The sequence below is a fragment of the Dermacentor albipictus genome, chromosome 2 (genome assembly GCF_038994185.2).
Source record: "Dermacentor albipictus isolate Rhodes 1998 colony chromosome 2, USDA_Dalb.pri_finalv2, whole genome shotgun sequence".
NCBI classification, from domain to species: domain Eukaryota; kingdom Metazoa; phylum Arthropoda; class Arachnida; order Ixodida; family Ixodidae; genus Dermacentor; species Dermacentor albipictus.
In genome coordinates this window covers 75,617,501-75,634,807 of record NC_091822.1, presented here as the reverse complement: position 1 = coordinate 75,634,807, position 17,307 = coordinate 75,617,501, and the positions used below count along the sequence as shown (strand labels likewise).

At 46.0% G+C, this 17,307-nt stretch overlaps 2 protein-coding genes across 3 annotated transcripts in view; one reads left to right on the top strand and one right to left on the bottom strand.

Moving 5' to 3' along the window:
• LOC135913112 (tumor protein p63-regulated gene 1-like protein) overlaps window positions 1-10,908 on the bottom strand; it is a 47,804-nt gene extending 36,896 nt beyond the window's left edge. For both annotated transcript variants that reach the window (XM_065445785.2, XM_065445786.2), the window contains exons 1-3: window positions 10,657-10,908; window positions 3,946-4,076; window positions 1,534-1,625 (exon numbers count right to left, since the gene is read on the bottom strand). In XM_065445785.2, the coding sequence (XP_065301857.1) occupies window positions 1,534-1,625; window positions 3,946-4,076; window positions 10,657-10,882 (449 nt within the window). In that variant the 5' untranslated portion in view covers window positions 10,883-10,908. The remainder of the gene's footprint in view (window positions 1-1,533; window positions 1,626-3,945; window positions 4,077-10,656) is intronic.
• Window positions 10,909-12,926: 2,018 nt separating this feature from the next.
• Window positions 12,927-14,712, top strand: LOC135913113 (TNF receptor-associated factor 5-like). Its single transcript, XM_065445787.2, has one exon. It carries the CDS (start codon window positions 13,082-13,084, stop codon window positions 14,357-14,359), a length of 1,278 nt encoding a protein of 425 aa, XP_065301859.1. The 5' UTR covers window positions 12,927-13,081; the 3' UTR covers window positions 14,360-14,712.
• Window positions 14,713-17,307: the final 2,595 nt, after the last annotated feature.

The following is a 17,307-nucleotide window of genomic DNA, read 5'->3' as shown; positions in this document are numbered from 1 at the left end:
ATCTACCTTAAAGGATATGAAAGATAAACACAATATCAATCTAGACTGGTCGATGGCACTACGAGAGACCTTGCAATATTAATTTCATGCCGAGAGTAGGCAAGAGTTGCAGAGCAAATTGTGGATGAAAGGGACACACAGTTACTTTAGAAATTCTTATAACCTGTGGTGACCGGGATATCTTAGATGGCTGTCTTAACAGCTTCGGAGATTGTGATCTGCCGGACACTACTACATACCCATTGAGAATCGGAGGTCCCCCAGGGAGGGTGCCACACTCTAGTAGAAAGGAAGGTCAGCAAGAGACAATTGTAGTTTCGGTATAAAAAAAGCTGGGAAGAGATCGGAATGGAATCATCATAGGCATAGGCAACATTAAAGGACAAAGTAGAGATGGGCAGAATGATAGATTCCAATATAGACTTAAAACCTAGTTAGCTCGGTGCTAAGTGACTATTTGTCAGCACCTCAATTCAAAGAAAATGCTATTAAGGATCATTGTGATCAATTATCAAGGCACCAACGATGTACTAGTATTGTAAGGGTGTAGTATCATCTGTTACGCCTGATGCAGAAAAATCACATAGAACTGGCCCAAACACATTTGCTTCCTTTCTAAAATGCAACACAAACAATGCTTTTATTACTTACAGCTGACTACCATCTACATCAATTCATAAAGGAGCAATTACACATTTTCACATTGGCCACAAGAAACCTGTTCGACATTTACGCCATTTTCCAGGTTGTGGAAACTGTGTTCCTCGTAAAAGCAATGCATCAGCCCTCTAAGAACACTAATGTATTACTTCATACTTGACTTTATCTTTACGATTAGTGTTATTTCATTAAGTGGGAAACATCACTGCTCTCATTGCAGATACTGGAAAGTGTCTAAGTGATACACTGCTTCAAAGAGCAACGCATGTCTAAAGCTTCTAAAGCCAGAAGTACTATAAGCTTCACATTCCTGCTTCTTTGTTTGAATTAAGCCCCATTGAAAGAATCTATGGGAAAGCCTCTCACGTAAACATGTTCATTGCAGCAGCCCCTTTTCAAACCTCGATTCCTGCACATGATGAACCACTGGGTCACTGGTGGGTCACTGGTCACATTGCTGTGGTGCGTAGTGACCTACCAGAGAGTTTCACGAGACTTAGATGGCGACCCACAGGGTATTCCCTCAAATTGTAGAGAGATGGCACCACGATGTGCCAGATCAGAAGCAACAAGAATTTTTCTTCTCCATTCATTTCTAGCAAAGATGCCACTTGCGTACTGCCGAAAGCCCTGCACAGCCGCACAGAGGGAATAACTGCTATGACCCACTAGTAACCTATGCCAAAGCGAACATACTAAAGCCATTTTCAACGATAAAGGCAACGCAACTGCATTACTCGGTTACAGTAAAAGAATCAAGCATGCAGAGACAGAACACTGTATCTGTGTGCTGCTTGCTTAGTGCCATCTGGTAATACTGTTTTTCTGTGCAATCACGAACCAATCAGCATGTCAGTAAATGTTGCAACTCACTCTGTCAGCAGCCAGACACCCCTGAGTTCACCGTCGAGGTGTTTCATAAGGACCGGACTGCACTGCTCTGCCGCTTTCTCCACGGCACCTTCCTGCATGAATTCCAGAGGGAAGCAAGAATTTTACAACCCTCAACAATTGTCCAACATACCAGAAGAAAAAAAAATATTACAGCAACATGATAGGCAGGTTAGTTGTAGCAGAGGCTGCAGCTAAAAGAGCTGCACAATGCGTGTGGTTCTATGCGCAGCATGCACCAGTTTACCGTGCACTGCACCGCAGCCCTCAACTGCAGCACGATGCAGGCAAGTGCTGCCACAAAGCAAGTGCATGGCTTCATGCAGGCAATGCTAGCCGGGGTGAATAGGCACTCATGGAGGACAGAGAAGTGCTTCCTAACTCATGTTTCAACACAATGATAATAATCTTTGAACATAACAAGAAGAGTCTCAGGCACATCCAAATTAACTCTGGGCACTACTATAGCGATATGTTCCCCACCTCCTGTTGGATTTGTTAAGGTTTCCAATTGCACTGTTAGACCAAGAAAGCAATGTTGTTCATGGCGCACTGCCATGGAAGTGTTTTAGAAATATACTGAAAGTGCGACAAGCTAGCGTTTAGCTGAAAAAGTGAGTGCATGCACCCGGCCATTAAGAAATTTGGTCAAGCAGAGAATACAGCCTGCACACCTTGGTACTTGCAAGGTGTGCAGTACCAAGGTGGTCCCCAAGCACATGCAATGCACCAGTAAAGCCTGAGCGTTTCTGGCACTGGTGCCGTAAATCACATGCGGATCGAACATAGCACGTATTGCCATGGAAGTATGATGATGGGCACAGAAGGACGAACAGGAAGGCAGGTGAAAATGATGGTTCTTTAGAGGACAAACCTGCGCTCAGTAAACGAGACATAAGGAGAGCATAAACAGAGCAGAACCTTACCTACCTTACATTAAGCTCTTAAAATAAATGAGCTGATAAATAAATTGTGTTCCTTTGTGCTGAACGAAAACAGCGCCCAACAGAATTTGATCGAAGTGGTGGAGGTGCCAACAAGCTGAAATGAAATGCATGGAGGTAGAAACAAACACTGCTTACATTTTATTGCTTGCAAGCATGATGTGTGATTTCATTACAGATCAGTATGTGTCTTTTAGCCCTCCACAACCATGCAGAAAACCCAGCAATCTTGTGTAACTGCACAAGTGCCAACACGAATTCCAATAAAACCAAACCCTCTGAGACAAGGAGGATATCAGGTCTGCCATGCTACTTATAGCTTTGGAATGGTTTCCTGTCAATGATGCGTGCACATCTGGTCATTGCAAACATTTTTTGAAATCCTCACACACTCTCCTCATAAGCTCTGCATGTCCCATTTAGCCATAGCTGTGATAGTCCTGGTGGCATTTCGTACAGCAACACTTCTCAACATAAAGACATGCTTTCAGAGGTTGATTCTAACTGCAATGGGTCTCCTGCATATCTATTCAAAGTTTTAAGTTGCAAAAATGAGGAGCTGTCAACATGCAGCATCAATTCATAAACTTAGTTTACTCCTTCAAGGAGTGCTTAAAGTGCTACAATGGTTACTTAAAGATTTTACATGGCACATCAACCTACCCAAATCTTTGAAATTTCTCAAGCCCATTCCACCAGAAGTGTATTTTATCCCTACAAAATTTCATTTTAATAGTATGCCTAGTGGTTTGCAAACAGAAGAAATTCTAGTCCCACCAACTACAACTCACAAAAGCACAAGTACCAATACTTTGAAATATTTCTACAGTGCCCCCAAAGCACCTATAACATTGAGTTTCTTCAAAATGCTCCTCCCAAAGACATGGACTCATTTCTACCAAGTTTCATTGTGATATGCCAAACTCTTATGAAATGGTGTGCTGAATCTGCACAGCACCCCATAAACCTTATAAAGCCGGTAATTTCACACAATGCGCCTCATTACTCTACCACACGCATTTATCTTTGCCCCTCAAGTGCCCTTGGTTGACATGCGCTCCAAATTTCGGTGTGCTAACCCCAATGGCTGTTTCAGTGAATTTTCATTTATGTTTGAAATTGACATTCTCCAAAGCATCTAGTTACCCAACCTGCTTTGCTTCAAATTAGGAATCTCTCAAACCCACTAGTAAGTGTGGAAACAGAAATGCACCTAATAGTTTGTTTTCTTGTGTCTGCATTTTATTTCAGCATGACATTTTACACAAATGATACCGAGCCTAGTGACAAGCTCTTGTCAACTACAGCTGTTGCCAGCTGTGCATTTATCTGCGCTTTCAACCAGACTCTCCCAAGCATTTCCTCTTGACAGACTTGGACGTGACCACGTCCCTCGACATAATTGACGCTGACAACTGATATAGCTAACTAGTGACGCGACTCCACTCACCCGTACTGAGAAGTACTCCTTTGTCTCCTCCTCTGACAGCTCCCGAGAGAACTGCCGCACAATGCTTGACGTCGATGCAGTGGACGCATTTTCGGTAGTGCTCCCGGAATTCCCATCCAAGCTACCTGCATCTGATCATAGAGTTGAAGAGAATTTCAGACAGCAATTACAGAAACAGTCCAACAGGACAAGGACGATATGTGTACGCAGGGTAGTGAAACACACAGGCACTGACTTCCAATGCTCATTTCCCATGTTCCTACTAAAGAACAGAGGCACTTGATTTTTGTAAGCCACAACCACAGTGAAGCCAAGGACAATGAAACCAAGAAACACATACAGGTAATTAGGTGTGGTTGTAATTGACCTTCATTGTTAAACTGCAGCATCCACAAAAGACAGGGGACTCAGGTAAGTTAACAAACAGGCACTGCCTTGCCCATGTGCTTCATCTTTTCTGCAAGCCACAGTTTAACAAGGAATAACTACCAACTCGCCCAACTTTTAGTACTATTGTAATTAGTGAAACAACGTGAAAAAGGAAAAATCAACGTTCACGAAAAGACAACTCGATGCCAGGTGGGAGCCAAACTCACGTCTCCCACATTATGCATGCAGTCCTCTACCACTGAGCCATCCTCTCATCCACTTTCTTGAGTATTTTGTGTACACCCACAAAATCTCACCCTGGAAACATTAGCCAGTGCCGCTCATAGCCAAGGTGGTGGATGGGGGACAACCATTCAAGCCCAGGTGTTACCTACTAAGCAACCTTAGCTGCAAGCAACTGGCGAATAAACTCTCGTACGCTACCTCACACCACCAAGCCTGCAAAAGTCAATGCCCTCACTAAGCCATGAGCGCTAAAAGCAAAGAGAACCAAGGGGCGTGATTTGACAAATAGCAAATGAATTTATCTCCATCACTGTAGCGTAGGAAATGTCAGAGGCAGGAACAGCAAGCAATTTTTGTATGACCACATGAAGCCAACGGACAACATGCCTGTCTTGGAACTTTCACGCCTGCATTCCAGCTAATATGCTTGCGTTCACATTACGGATCAAAACAAAGAATAGCAGGTGGGCATTTTATATTTGCTCAGTGTTTTCTTGTGTTACTGCCTGATGCCTGCAGTATAGAAGCAAAGCTTTTTAAGGCCCAGAAAAGATATTTTTAACAAATGCGAACTGCTGGATCTACACATACTGCTATTCTTCCAAAGCTTAGCAAAGCATAACTCAAACAATGTTTCCATGATACTATTTGGAACTTGTCTCTAGAAAACCTATGCCCTCTTTCCAATAGAATGAATGCAGTAGCTATGCAGCAAGGATATGCAGAAAATTAGATGTTTATGCTGTCTGAAGCATTATGACAAAAGCAGAGCAGAACAACATGAGTGATGCAAGTATCGCTACTAATCTCCTACATTAGCTTCCACATTATCTTCCACATTTTAATTGTACTGTGCACTGCAAATGCAAGTAAAAAGAAGAAGAAAAAATTATGAAGGGGCAATTAAGTGGTAAATGAGAGAGAAATGTGTTAGGCATTATGTCGCACCTTGTTGCGGTCCTGGATACATGGTTTGAACCATGTTCCCCAAATTGTAAAGCGTTGTTTGTGAGCTCACGCGACACACATCCTGCCTCTTCGAGAAGCCAAGTGCAGCTGACAGTGGTCCGGAACCGACCATCATCAGTTGCACTATTTATTCATGTATAAACCTATATCCTTGGCTTTATATGGTCGTGATTAACAAATATCATGCACCTCTGTGTCCCTTGCACTCGTTCATATGTGTGTGTAACATATATAGATATATAAACATACACACGCACAAACACGTTTATCACATGATCAGCTTCTGACACTTCACATACATACACTTTTTCCCACTTTGACACTCCTCATGCCAACACACTAAACGAAACACACTAGTGTTTTTAAGTATGTGTCAGTGTCATTATAAACGATACAGACACATGTATTGCCCCTCACTTCTTCGGGATGGTGTGCTTTACTTCTTGCTTATTGTAATTAAAATCAGATGGTACAAGGAACTGTTGAAGAGTGAAGTTGGGAGCACAGACTCATTTGTGTACAGTAAAGTCCACCTTCATTATAGTGTAAAAATTTTTGTTTCTTAGTAAAGTTAACTTTTTTGGTAAATTTTTAGCACAGACTCTTGCTTTATATGATCAACAGAACCATTAGCACCTGATGTTGGGAGCATACACTAACTTGTGCGAAGTGAAGCTCACCTTTGTTAGAGTGAAAAAAAAAATTTTTTTCCAAGTGAAGTTCATCTTTTTTGCAGAAACTTTTTGCATGGTACTGTTCATATGATCATCAAAATCATTTGCTCTTGAAAGAAATTTCATCTTCTTGGCAAGCATACTTATTTTTCATTTTCTTAGTCCTTAGAGGGTTCAGCAACGAAGCACAAGATTTGGTTACTTGCAATGTACTTTTGCTCGTCTAATAATACATCATTGCACCCAAGGGCCATGAAACGGCCGACGCAGCTGAGAGGGCATGTCTTTCTCTCATGGCCACCCAACGGGATATGTTGCTGGTACAATGATTAAGAACATGGCCATGTCAAAATGGGTAAAGTGTGTCTTATGTCTATATCTTTCCAAGCCTGATTACGTTTCTCAATGGCTGGACCATGAAAATAAGGTTAAAGAAATAGCCTGCAAAACTGAAGCGTTTAAAATGTCATTTTTCACCAGAACCATAAGCCAATGGAACAAGCTACCATCCGATGTCGCAACGATTCTCCCAAATGATGTATTTTCAAACTCTATACACCCACTGAAGTAAGATACTGTTTTTGTGTGTACGTGCGAGTATGAAAGCGTTCCGGGTATATGTGTTGTTCTGCCTGCTTTATTTATTGGTTCTTTGTTTCCTTCTCCCCCCACTGTAATGCCTACGGGCGCTGTGGGTATTGTGGTAAATAAAAAAAAATGTGTAAGACATAAGACAAAGAAATGAACAAGAAGAAAGGGCGTTAACCGAGGGGCCCGGTCTTTATTAGTGGCATAATAAGAAGCCAACAAACAATGACATCAAGGATAACACAAGGGAAATTACTTGTGCTTCATAAATGAAATAATGAAACGATAAATCATGGAAATGAAAGTGGAGGGAAAAAAAACTTGCCACAGGTGGGGAACAATTCCACAACCTTCGCATTTCGCGTGCGATGCTCTACCAATCGAGGTACTGCAGTGCCGTTTCCCTATCCACTTTCTTGGGTATTTGTTTCCTAGTAGAAGCCTGGGAGTGTTAGCTAGTGCCACCACTCACAAACCTTGGCAGCAGATGTGGAACATCCTGTTTGCCGCAGGCATCACGAGAGCTTGATGTTTTTGGGTGAATGCAACACACTCCAGGTGGGGATCGTTCCCCACCTGTGGCAAGTTGTTTTTTCATCCAGTGTCATTGCCATTAATTTATCGTTTATTTATTTAATTTATTAAGCACAAGTAATTTCCACTATGTTGTCCTTGGTGTCAGTGCTTGCTGGCTTCTTGTAATAAGACAAAGGCAGGTTTACATACTTGTGCATGACTGAGAATGTGTGAATGGCAGCATTCAAAAAGTGGCCGCCATGACGTCCCTTGTTGCTTATGGGCCCTCTGTGCCCTATCACTGCCATTATAAGCTCATACCAACGGTTGCTTCCGGGTTGGTTCTGGACTGCACCCATTTTTGACGCCTAATTTCAGTAGAATAAACTCAGCCATTTATTTTGAACTTAAGCTCATGCAAAATGCATTCTCCTTTTCAGCAATGTCGAAGCATGCTGAAAGCATTGCCTCTGAGATTATGGGGCAGTGCACTGTTGCCACAGCACAACACCACAGCCTCACAGATTATGCAGAACCTGTTGTGCATTCAGCACTTCGTCACACACTGCTATTATGAAAGTGGACAGTGTGTAATAAGGATAATAAGAACATAATGACAGCATAAACAAGCAATGGTGCAACACAGAGTAAATATTGCATGTATTTTTTTCTGCTTTCTGATTTTACATCCAGTTCATTTCTATTGCTCCGAGGGAGTCATTACTAGTGAGGTGCGATGCGGGAGCCACCTAAGCTTAACAATGAAATTTAAACACAAAGGCACTTTACCGTTTCAAGATACGCGAGTAATTCTGTGTTCGTGTACACTAGCAAAGCTAGCTCTAGCACACTTATAAACATCTTTAAGGCTAGATGTACCTAGTGTGGCAGTTATGTGTGTGGGAGTGTCATGCGCCTACTCCCTTCAGCATATTTCTGCACCATGATCATACGCTTGACACATTCCAGTATCAAACATGAAGGTGACTATGAAGCTTTCCTCCAAAGCAGTTACGCACAAATAAGATGGCAGGACTTCTGCCAAATGGATCTGTCTCATTCGGTGTCCCTGCACTTCTAGTTGTCGATTAACGCAGCCTCATACTGCAGTGAGCTAGCCTTTTGGTTAGTTAAGATCGTAGACTGACTGTCCCGAAAAGGTTGGATTCCACAGGGTTCGATTCCACAGATCAAGATGAAGGTTTTTATTCAACTGCAAAGCTTCCTTGGTAACTTTGCATTCCTGTTGGGTGGAATCGTGTGTGATGAAATCCATGTTACACACTGGAATGCGGAGAGAAGCTGCAGGTTCAATGAGTAACATACTAAGTACAAGTGCGAGATCAATTCAAGGCCATGGGGCCTGCGTTTTGTTGGGGGCGAAATGCAAAAGCACCCATGGGCAGGTTCAATATGTAACATATGTAACAGTGGGTGCACGCTGAAGAACTCCAGGTAGTCAAATTTCACTTGCAGTCCCCCACTACGGCGTCCCTCATAATGATAGCTTGGTTTTGGCACGCAAGAACTACATAATTCAGGTTTCAAAATGTAATGTCACCTCTATGCTGCTCTGGGACACAGTTATGAAAAGGTGCAAAGGAGAGGAACAGGAGCATGTTCAGACAAGTGTTCGCTTGGTCCAGTTGGTTAGATCCTATAAAATGTGAAACCTAACCAACACAACCAAGCCATGGACTATACACTGACGAGCGATAGAGCTTTTCTTATTTGTCCGGACGTTTTCAGCTGCTTTCAGAGTGGAATGAGTGTGAGGCAACTCCAGCTGCCAATCTGCAAACAAATGACTTACTGAAATCCCTTGAGAAGAAACAAACCCACATGTACTGGGTAGATATATAAAGGGGGTCCTTTAAACGACTAAGAGAAATTTGTTTATCAAAATGCAGACATTCGCTCATGCTGTTGGAAGGCTCCAGCCATCTACCAAATGTATGCTAAGAGATGCTGTCTTAAGGAAACAATGTGACGTAGGCCTTGAGATAAGCAAAGTGTTTCCTACAGAAATGAGTAGAGGAAACATTGGTGCTACAGGGCCTGCAAGTGTGGTGGTTTAGGAATTGATAAACAGTACAAACATTTGCCTAAACACTCCCCTTCCGGATTTACACAGCATTGTGACTTTGCAAAATGATCATTTTCAACAACATGTTTCGCTATTCATGCAACAATATGCAACAATAATGTGTGTGCACCAACACTAGTTGCCTTGATCTCTTTAGAGAACTGTGAAAAAATGCTGTGCTTGCAAACTGTGAAGAAGAAATATCAATAAATGCTTTATGATGTCGCGAGAAATTCGAAAGCCACGGGCACGAAGATCAGACAAATTCGTGTGTTAACCATCATTTCCATGGCGCCCGAACGATCACAGTGCCAGAGTTAACCGTCGTGATTTTGGTAGGAAAATCTAGGGAGGCAAGAACAGAGGCACTGATAGAACAGAGGAGGCAGCAATAGCGACTGACACAGATCGAGCGGAGAACAAGTGTGTGTGTCTGCGGGGGGACGGGGAGTCTTCGTCGAACTAAAATCCGCTGCTTGAAGCCACCTGCGCGGGGAGAGAGCTGGCTCGAAGCGCTAACGACAGCGTCAACCTTTCCTTACCCCTTCAAGAACCACTTCTCTCTCTATAGAGGAGCCCGGCAAACGACGGAAGCGGAGACGCTAACGACGCGCATTGCGGAAAGTGCTGTCTGCTGACGACAGCGATGCAGACGACGAAGGCGGCGAAGTGAAATAAAAACGCGAAACAGTCGACGTCTGACGCTGGCTCGACACTTGATCCACGACGATAAAGCACAGGATGTTCAGTAGACACCATCGTCTTCCTACGCGGTGTAATAGGGGCGGCGAAAAAAATGCGGCAAGCAAAAGTGAATCGTAGCACCCCATAGGGTCCGCACAGCCGAAATAATCGCTACGAGGAAAATGACGGTGGTGGAGGCAATTTACTCGCTGCACTTCGGGCGCACAAAGCTTGTGGAAAGCGCCCTGCTATGGATGGGCTTTGCCAGTCAAGCAGCACATTCAGATGTTCCGTTGGTAGCGCGTTGTAATAGCCAGTTGCCGAAGACGCCTTCCTAACGGCATCATTTATTAGCCGGCCTTCAGAGCTTAACAGACGCTATGCTTACGAAAAAAAGGGGCAGTGCTTGACGGCACGCATGCATGCATAGTCGCAAATAGATACGGTCACTCATGCACAGATGCGTAATAGGACGTTAAATGCGGATATGGCTGCGAAATACTAAGAGTAAGCTTAGCAACACATTCTGCGAACCAAGGCCACACAAACTGGGACGCAACACCGAATGTGTGCACGCACCTGCTCGGCAGCGAGTGGAACCCAGGCACGATACACCGACGCCGCGCTGATCCGCCGACGGTTGTATCGGGGAAACGGCCTCAGTCGTTTCCTGGCTAAGAGAAAGCGTCATGCCTCTGAAGTCAGCTTCTGGGAAGTCTTCAAGTCGTTCCACGTCACTCAGATCACCCGGACTCGGGACGGTGTTTGCATTTCTACTAAATTTCGGCAATCCCAACCCAGCCATTGCGTGCAGACGGGCATAAAAAGCTCGTCGGCTTGTCTGGGATTGGAATGGCTGCTTATTAATCGCGAGCAATTAAAAATGTCAAACTCGCCTCATTTAGTACAGATGACTGTAGTTCATTTCTAAAACATCAAAATGATGCTGCTCACTTTTGTATTTACTTTGTCGGACCGATTTAATAATATAATAGCCGCCCAAACACAGTTTCGGTTTCGACAACTCCTTTTTGAGAGCGCTACATTGTTATAGCGCTTGCCCTTCCTTTATGGCTGCTGATGCGAGTAAGCGATTTAAGAGGTTGCGACTTCGAAACAAATACGTGAGCAATTTTTGCACTCTCCATGCGCCAGAAGTAGCAGAACACGTCATGCACGAAACTATGATGACATAACGAAGCTTTGAATTCCCAATGCCAGCTTAGAGCTGCCATTGGTGCTCTTCGATCCATGCATTATGCTTGGATAAAAGAGCACCAATGCTACGCCACTGCATGCATATCATATATGATGCACACACCCTATATTTGCAAATATGTAAGCTCTGGCAACGCCTGTCACTGGTTCTGTCTCCCTAGTTAATTGAACTCCTTTAATTAAGCTTGCATTTCCAGACAAGCAAAAACGTACTGAATGAACGGGAAAACTCAATGATGTTCTGAGTAGGCGGTGTCATAGCCTCCTAGATAACTACATCTAGGAGGATATGGAGATGTGAGTTTGCGCACGTCTTATGCTGGATACGGACGTATTATTATTATTATTATTATTATTATTATTATTATTATTATTATTATTATTATTATTATTATTATTTGATATAAAAGCACACATACAATGCACAGAGAGGAAAATAGGAAAGCAGCAGGCTGGCAACAGCCCCGAGAGGGGCACAAAGCCTGCCTACCTTTTAGGAAGGAAGGAATAGAAAACGAAGCTGAAGATAAGAAGAAGGGAAGTGAAGAAGAAAGAAAAAGCAAGATGACATGCCACAAAGACTAAACAAGAAGAAATTGAGCGCGCAAGTAGAAACAGAAGAGAAAAAAAAAAACAGGCAGGAAGAGATGCAGGTAGGAATGTAGAAGGAATGTAAAAATTAAATACAGAAACGAAATTTTAAATAAAGTCGTTCCTCACAAAGCCTCTCATCAACGGAAGGCCATGGAGGCCAGTTTTTTATAGAAAAGTAAGCAGGGCGTGGTGATCCTGGTCGCCTCGAGGAGCACAACCACTCGGATACATGCAATTATCAAGGGTCACACCACCGCAGGCCAAGTAGACTATACTCCCTTAGTAGCGACGTACGCTGCGCAAGGAAAGCAGGACATTCTAAACAAGGTGCCCATGTATCTCGCATATACCACAAGAAGCACACGACGGACTGTCTGCACGCGTCTTTGCTACCAGGACAGAGCCAACCCTCAACTTGAGCAGTAGAGCTGTAGTACAACGGGAGAAGCCTCAACCACGAACACGGGGAGGGATGGATCTTCTTGTAACACCCTGGTCTGGGTTCATTGAGAAGTTGTCGACGAATCAACACACCTAACGTCGCCTGGCCTACACAAAACTTCCGGACAGTCACACTCGTTGTGAGCACAAGTGGAAGCGAGTCAATCGGCCTCTTCGTTTCCAGCAATGCCTACGGGTGCCAAGATATCCACTGGCCAACGATGGGATAGTCCACCAGATGTAATTCTGCTGGCAGACTTAATCATGCTACGCACAATTGGGCGACCAGCGTCACTTCTCTGTAGTCTGCTAATGGCAGTGCTTCAGAGCAACAACAATCGCCGCCAGCTCCGCAGTTGTTGATGAGGCTGAATGCGGTATGCGAACCACCCGTCGCAAGTCAGTCGAAGGGCGGAAGAAAGCTATAGAAGCGCTTTGGCCTTCGGTGTGTACAGATGCGTCCGTGAATTCTTTATCGTATTCTTCAAATATTTATTCGAACAAGTGTCAGCGGGCCGATTGGAATAGAGCCCAATAAATAACTGGAGCAGTCACCGAGCGCTTCTCGAGATCGAATACGAAAAGGAAGAGGACTCCCGAGAGCGCGCCCTGCTCGCGGAGTTCGAGCGTGCCGCGTTCCTTGGCCATCGGTAGCAGCAAGGCCGCCGTCGTCGTTCCTTCCGCCGAGCCGGCGCAGCTACCGACGTTCCGAGCAAACCCGAAGGAGGCGGGGGGAACACCACGCGCCGACATGACCGCGTGCCGCTACTTGACGGGCTTTCCCTTTGTGGGAGAGTACACAAGTATCGAGTTCCAGCAGGAGGTGCCTATCTACCGTATCTGCTCGCTGTGCGGCGCGGTGCCTTCGGAGCTGTACCTGACCAAGTGCTCTCACTTCTTCTGCCCGAAGTGCTTCGGCAAGCTGCGCGAGGCGGACGACACGTTCGTCTGCCCAGTGGACAACGAGCGGAGCATGCAGGACCAGGTGTACCACGACACGACATCCGCCGACATTTTGAAAGGGTTCCGCGTCGCCTGCCCAAACAAAGCCAATGGTTGCGACCACGTGGGTCCTCTGAACGGCCTGAAGGAACACCTGAGCGCTTGCGGTCACCAGGGCGTCCAGTGCGGCATCTGTATGAAGGAGATGAAGCACCAGGATGTCGCGGCGCACCTGAAGCTGGAATGCTCGCGCACCTTGCAGCTGCAGCAGCAAGCCGGCCCGCCGCAGCAGGAAGCCGGCGAAGGATCCGGGGTGGCGGGCTTCGCCGCCCGCGCTGACGACGGCACGCTCGTCTACACGGGCGCCGAGGCCTGCCAGATCAGCGAAGTGCGCGAGAAGCTGGACGACGTGTGTCGCGAGGTGAAATGGCTGAAGGAGAACTTCGCCGAGTTCGAGGCCATCCGGAGCACAGTGAGGGCTGTTCAGGATACGGTCAAGAACGAGATGAAGAAGATGCGCGAAGACTCGGCCGTTGCGAACAAGCGGATCGTCACCAAGATCGAGAAGATACAGAGCTACCTGAAGGGCCGGATAGACAGCATCGAGGACCGCTTCCGCTCGAGCAAGTTCGCCTGGCAGGTGAACAACTTTTCCAAGCTCAAGGAACAGGTGTTCGAGGGCAAGGCCAAGTCCTTCTTTAGCGACGACTTCTACGTGGGCATCCAGGGCTACAAGATGTACCTGGGGGGACATTTTGCCGAGAAGGACGAAAAAGGCAACATTTGCCTCAGCGTCTACGTCTACATCACCAAGGGACCCTACGACCCTACGCTGCAGTGGCCCTACAGAAGGCGCAGCACGTTCGTGATTGTCGATCAGAAGAGCAACACGTACCACAAGATTGCCGAGATTGTGCCAGAAGATCTGGGGAAGGAATTGGAGCACTGCTTCCAGCGGCCCAAGGACGGCGAGAACGAAGGCATCGGCTACACAGCCATCATGACCCTGGATGACATCGAGAACCCGGAGAACGGGTACGTGGTCAACGACTCGTTCATCATCACCTTCATCACATGCGACACGTGAAGAGCGGCCGAGATTCAAGGACCAGCCGGATTGCTGCCGTTGCATGTCCGCTAGTGGCCCGAGTGCGCAGGCGAGTCGCACTTTGGCGGGCATCTGGACTCCGGCTGTTTTGGGGCAACCATCGAGAGCACATTTTAGCAAGCACTGACGGAACACGTGACTGGGGAAGAACCAAGCCCATGAACGATGAAATAATCTTGGCGGTGTTTTGTGCTTTCTAGTTTTGCATGTAACCTTTTTTTTCTCTTTAAACGTAAGAAAATCTCTTGACCACAGCCTTTCTTGCAGGCTTGTACATGCGTGTCATTGTACGTGGTTTCTGAAGTCAATAAACACACTTACTCTGGGTCTAAGGAATTGCGGTTGGTGAAGGCTAGACTAACAGATGACACATTTACTTCCAGCAAATTGTGACCTATATGCCCTTTTGATAGGCGAGGATAACTGAACGTATCTATAAGACATCAGCACATCTTGGACTGAGGAACGAAGTTAAGCCATAAAGCTTACGCCTGAGAATAACACGTTTTGCGGGCTTGGTTCATGTTTGTTACTTGCTACTGATGGCTCTGACGGCGTTTATCGCTGAATACAGGGCCGTGAGGGCGTCGCATGTCTATTTCGTTGTGACGAAATAGAGCTGCTGGGTATTCCATAGCCTAACGAGCAGAGCACCACGCTGCTGTGCTGAGGGAACCAGTCGCTGACCGAAAGGGAGAGTGTGGCTGCAAGATATAACTGACACCCGGAATAAGGCGACCAACCACCAAATTTCAGGCCAATAAAAAACGCTTTCATTACCATCATCATTCGGGTTCGAACATCGGATGAACCGGGGTCACTGGATTCAATGAGCCTCTTTGACTCCAGCAGTGGGAGCTTGAAGTGGGGAAAAAAATTGGAGTTGCAAGTGGCAAAACCATGGTATGATTATGAGGCATGATGTAGAGGGGGACTCCGAAAATTTGGACCACCTGGAGTTCTCTAACGAGCACCTAAATCTATGTACACGGGTAGTCTGGCATTTCGCCCCGATCGAAATGCGGCATTCGTGGCCAGGGTCCGATCCCGCGACATCTTGCTTAGCAGCCCGACACCATAGCCACTAAGCAACCCCGGCGGGTCTTTAAGAGGAAGATGACTGTTAATGCTATTAGCATTGTATATCATCCCATTCATATCTGTTGTGCCCCAGAAGTTATCTACACGAGATTCTGCTCAGCTGTGCTAAGTGCACATGGGCCAAACTGGCCACTGCTACAAGCTACAGCGGGAGCTTGAAGAGGAAGAAGACTCTGTCCGGCCGCAAAGACGCCTCTTACTACACATTATTTGAATATGTATGTAATGACCGTCTCTTCACCGCTCGATTCATGGCCGGTGTTCCAGAGTGAATTGCGCAATTTGATTAAGGTACAACAAGGACACCTTTCGGAGGTGGCATTTCGGTGTGTCGCTACATTGCCTAAATGCTAATCGCATTAACGACAATATTCATCGTCAAATGATTTCGGCCCGAGTTTTTTCATATGCCTGACTTGCCACGCGGCATATTTTGGGGAGGGAAAACACATAAATTCACTCGTGAATGAAGGGGACTTGAGAAGCACACGAAATGACGGCGCCGTGAATGTTAAAGTGGTGTCGTGCAGAGGTCCGGTGGCATTTACATACCAAAGTTGTCGTACTGTCCGGTGATGTTGACTCGAAGCATTTCGCTCGATGAATTTTAAGTGTTGTTACGTGCTTCCTGCAAGGGACATTTGCTTCTTTATGCTAGACTCTTCACTTTTTCTCACTGCTTGCACTTAGAAGCCTGTGGTGACGTTTAACGAAGGAGTTCCTCCTGGCGTTAGAGTGTTTTTCTTGAATGTACATTCGCCATGTAAAAGTTTGGTTGGAGGAAATGGGCTGCCTCTTCCATGGATAACCAGCTGTTGCAAGTGTCGTCGAGCTGATACCATAGAAAATCGCTTCACATAGGTTACAGGTATGTGGTATTCTTTCTAGACACCTCTCAAGTGGGACCCTCAAGGGGCCGGCATGCTGGTCGGCTCGTTTCCCACTAGTTATGAACCCTGGAGGCAGTCCGTTTGATATGTTCGCCCTTGGCAGTGTCAAATGCGCGATCAACATGCATACACCGCGATGTACAAGGTCATCAATTTTTTTATTCGTGACGAGGTAACGTGTTTAAATTCATGCGCGTAGAGTGCATGCGGCGCAAGAGGATCCGGCAGAGCGCTCGCTTTTCTTCCCTTTCAACCATTAGCGTGCTCAACATACCCGTCGAGTAGCGCAAGGAGGCATCTCTTATTGCATGGTCCCCTTCACTCAAGATACCCCACCGGCCTGGCACCGCTAGGGTGCCTCGATACCACGCTTCTGCTGACATCGAGACACCCTATAGGCACCGCCGCTTCACACTGCCATGGTGGAAGAAATCGCCGAAGCTTCTCCGGTGACACTTCATCATGCAGCAGTCTGTAAAATAATCTTTCACGTAACCACAGACAGAGCTCGGAACCCCCCGGCCACCTTTTTCGTTTCCACCGCTACAGATACTACCCGTCGCTACAATGTGGTATCTTGGGCTATGCATGCCTGGCGTCGCAAGTCCTTGGCGGACGCCCGACAATCGTCCCATTTCTTTCAGTTGCTGCATTCCTGCATTTGTGAGGGAGATGTCGGTTTTGAGTACCAATAGTTTGGGGACGCAAAGCACCGGTGTACAAAAAGAAGCGCACAGGTACACAAAATACAAGCTTTTTTAATACGCTGAATATGTCAGCCTGGCCAATCGCCTGACTTGCTGGTCCAGGAGCTGCGTGAAGATTAGGCATACGCGGTGACAAACACATAAGCAGCCCATACAGTCACACGCACAAACACTTATATACGCTATACACAAGTTGGGGTTCTCAACGTATACGAAAGAACGCAAGCCG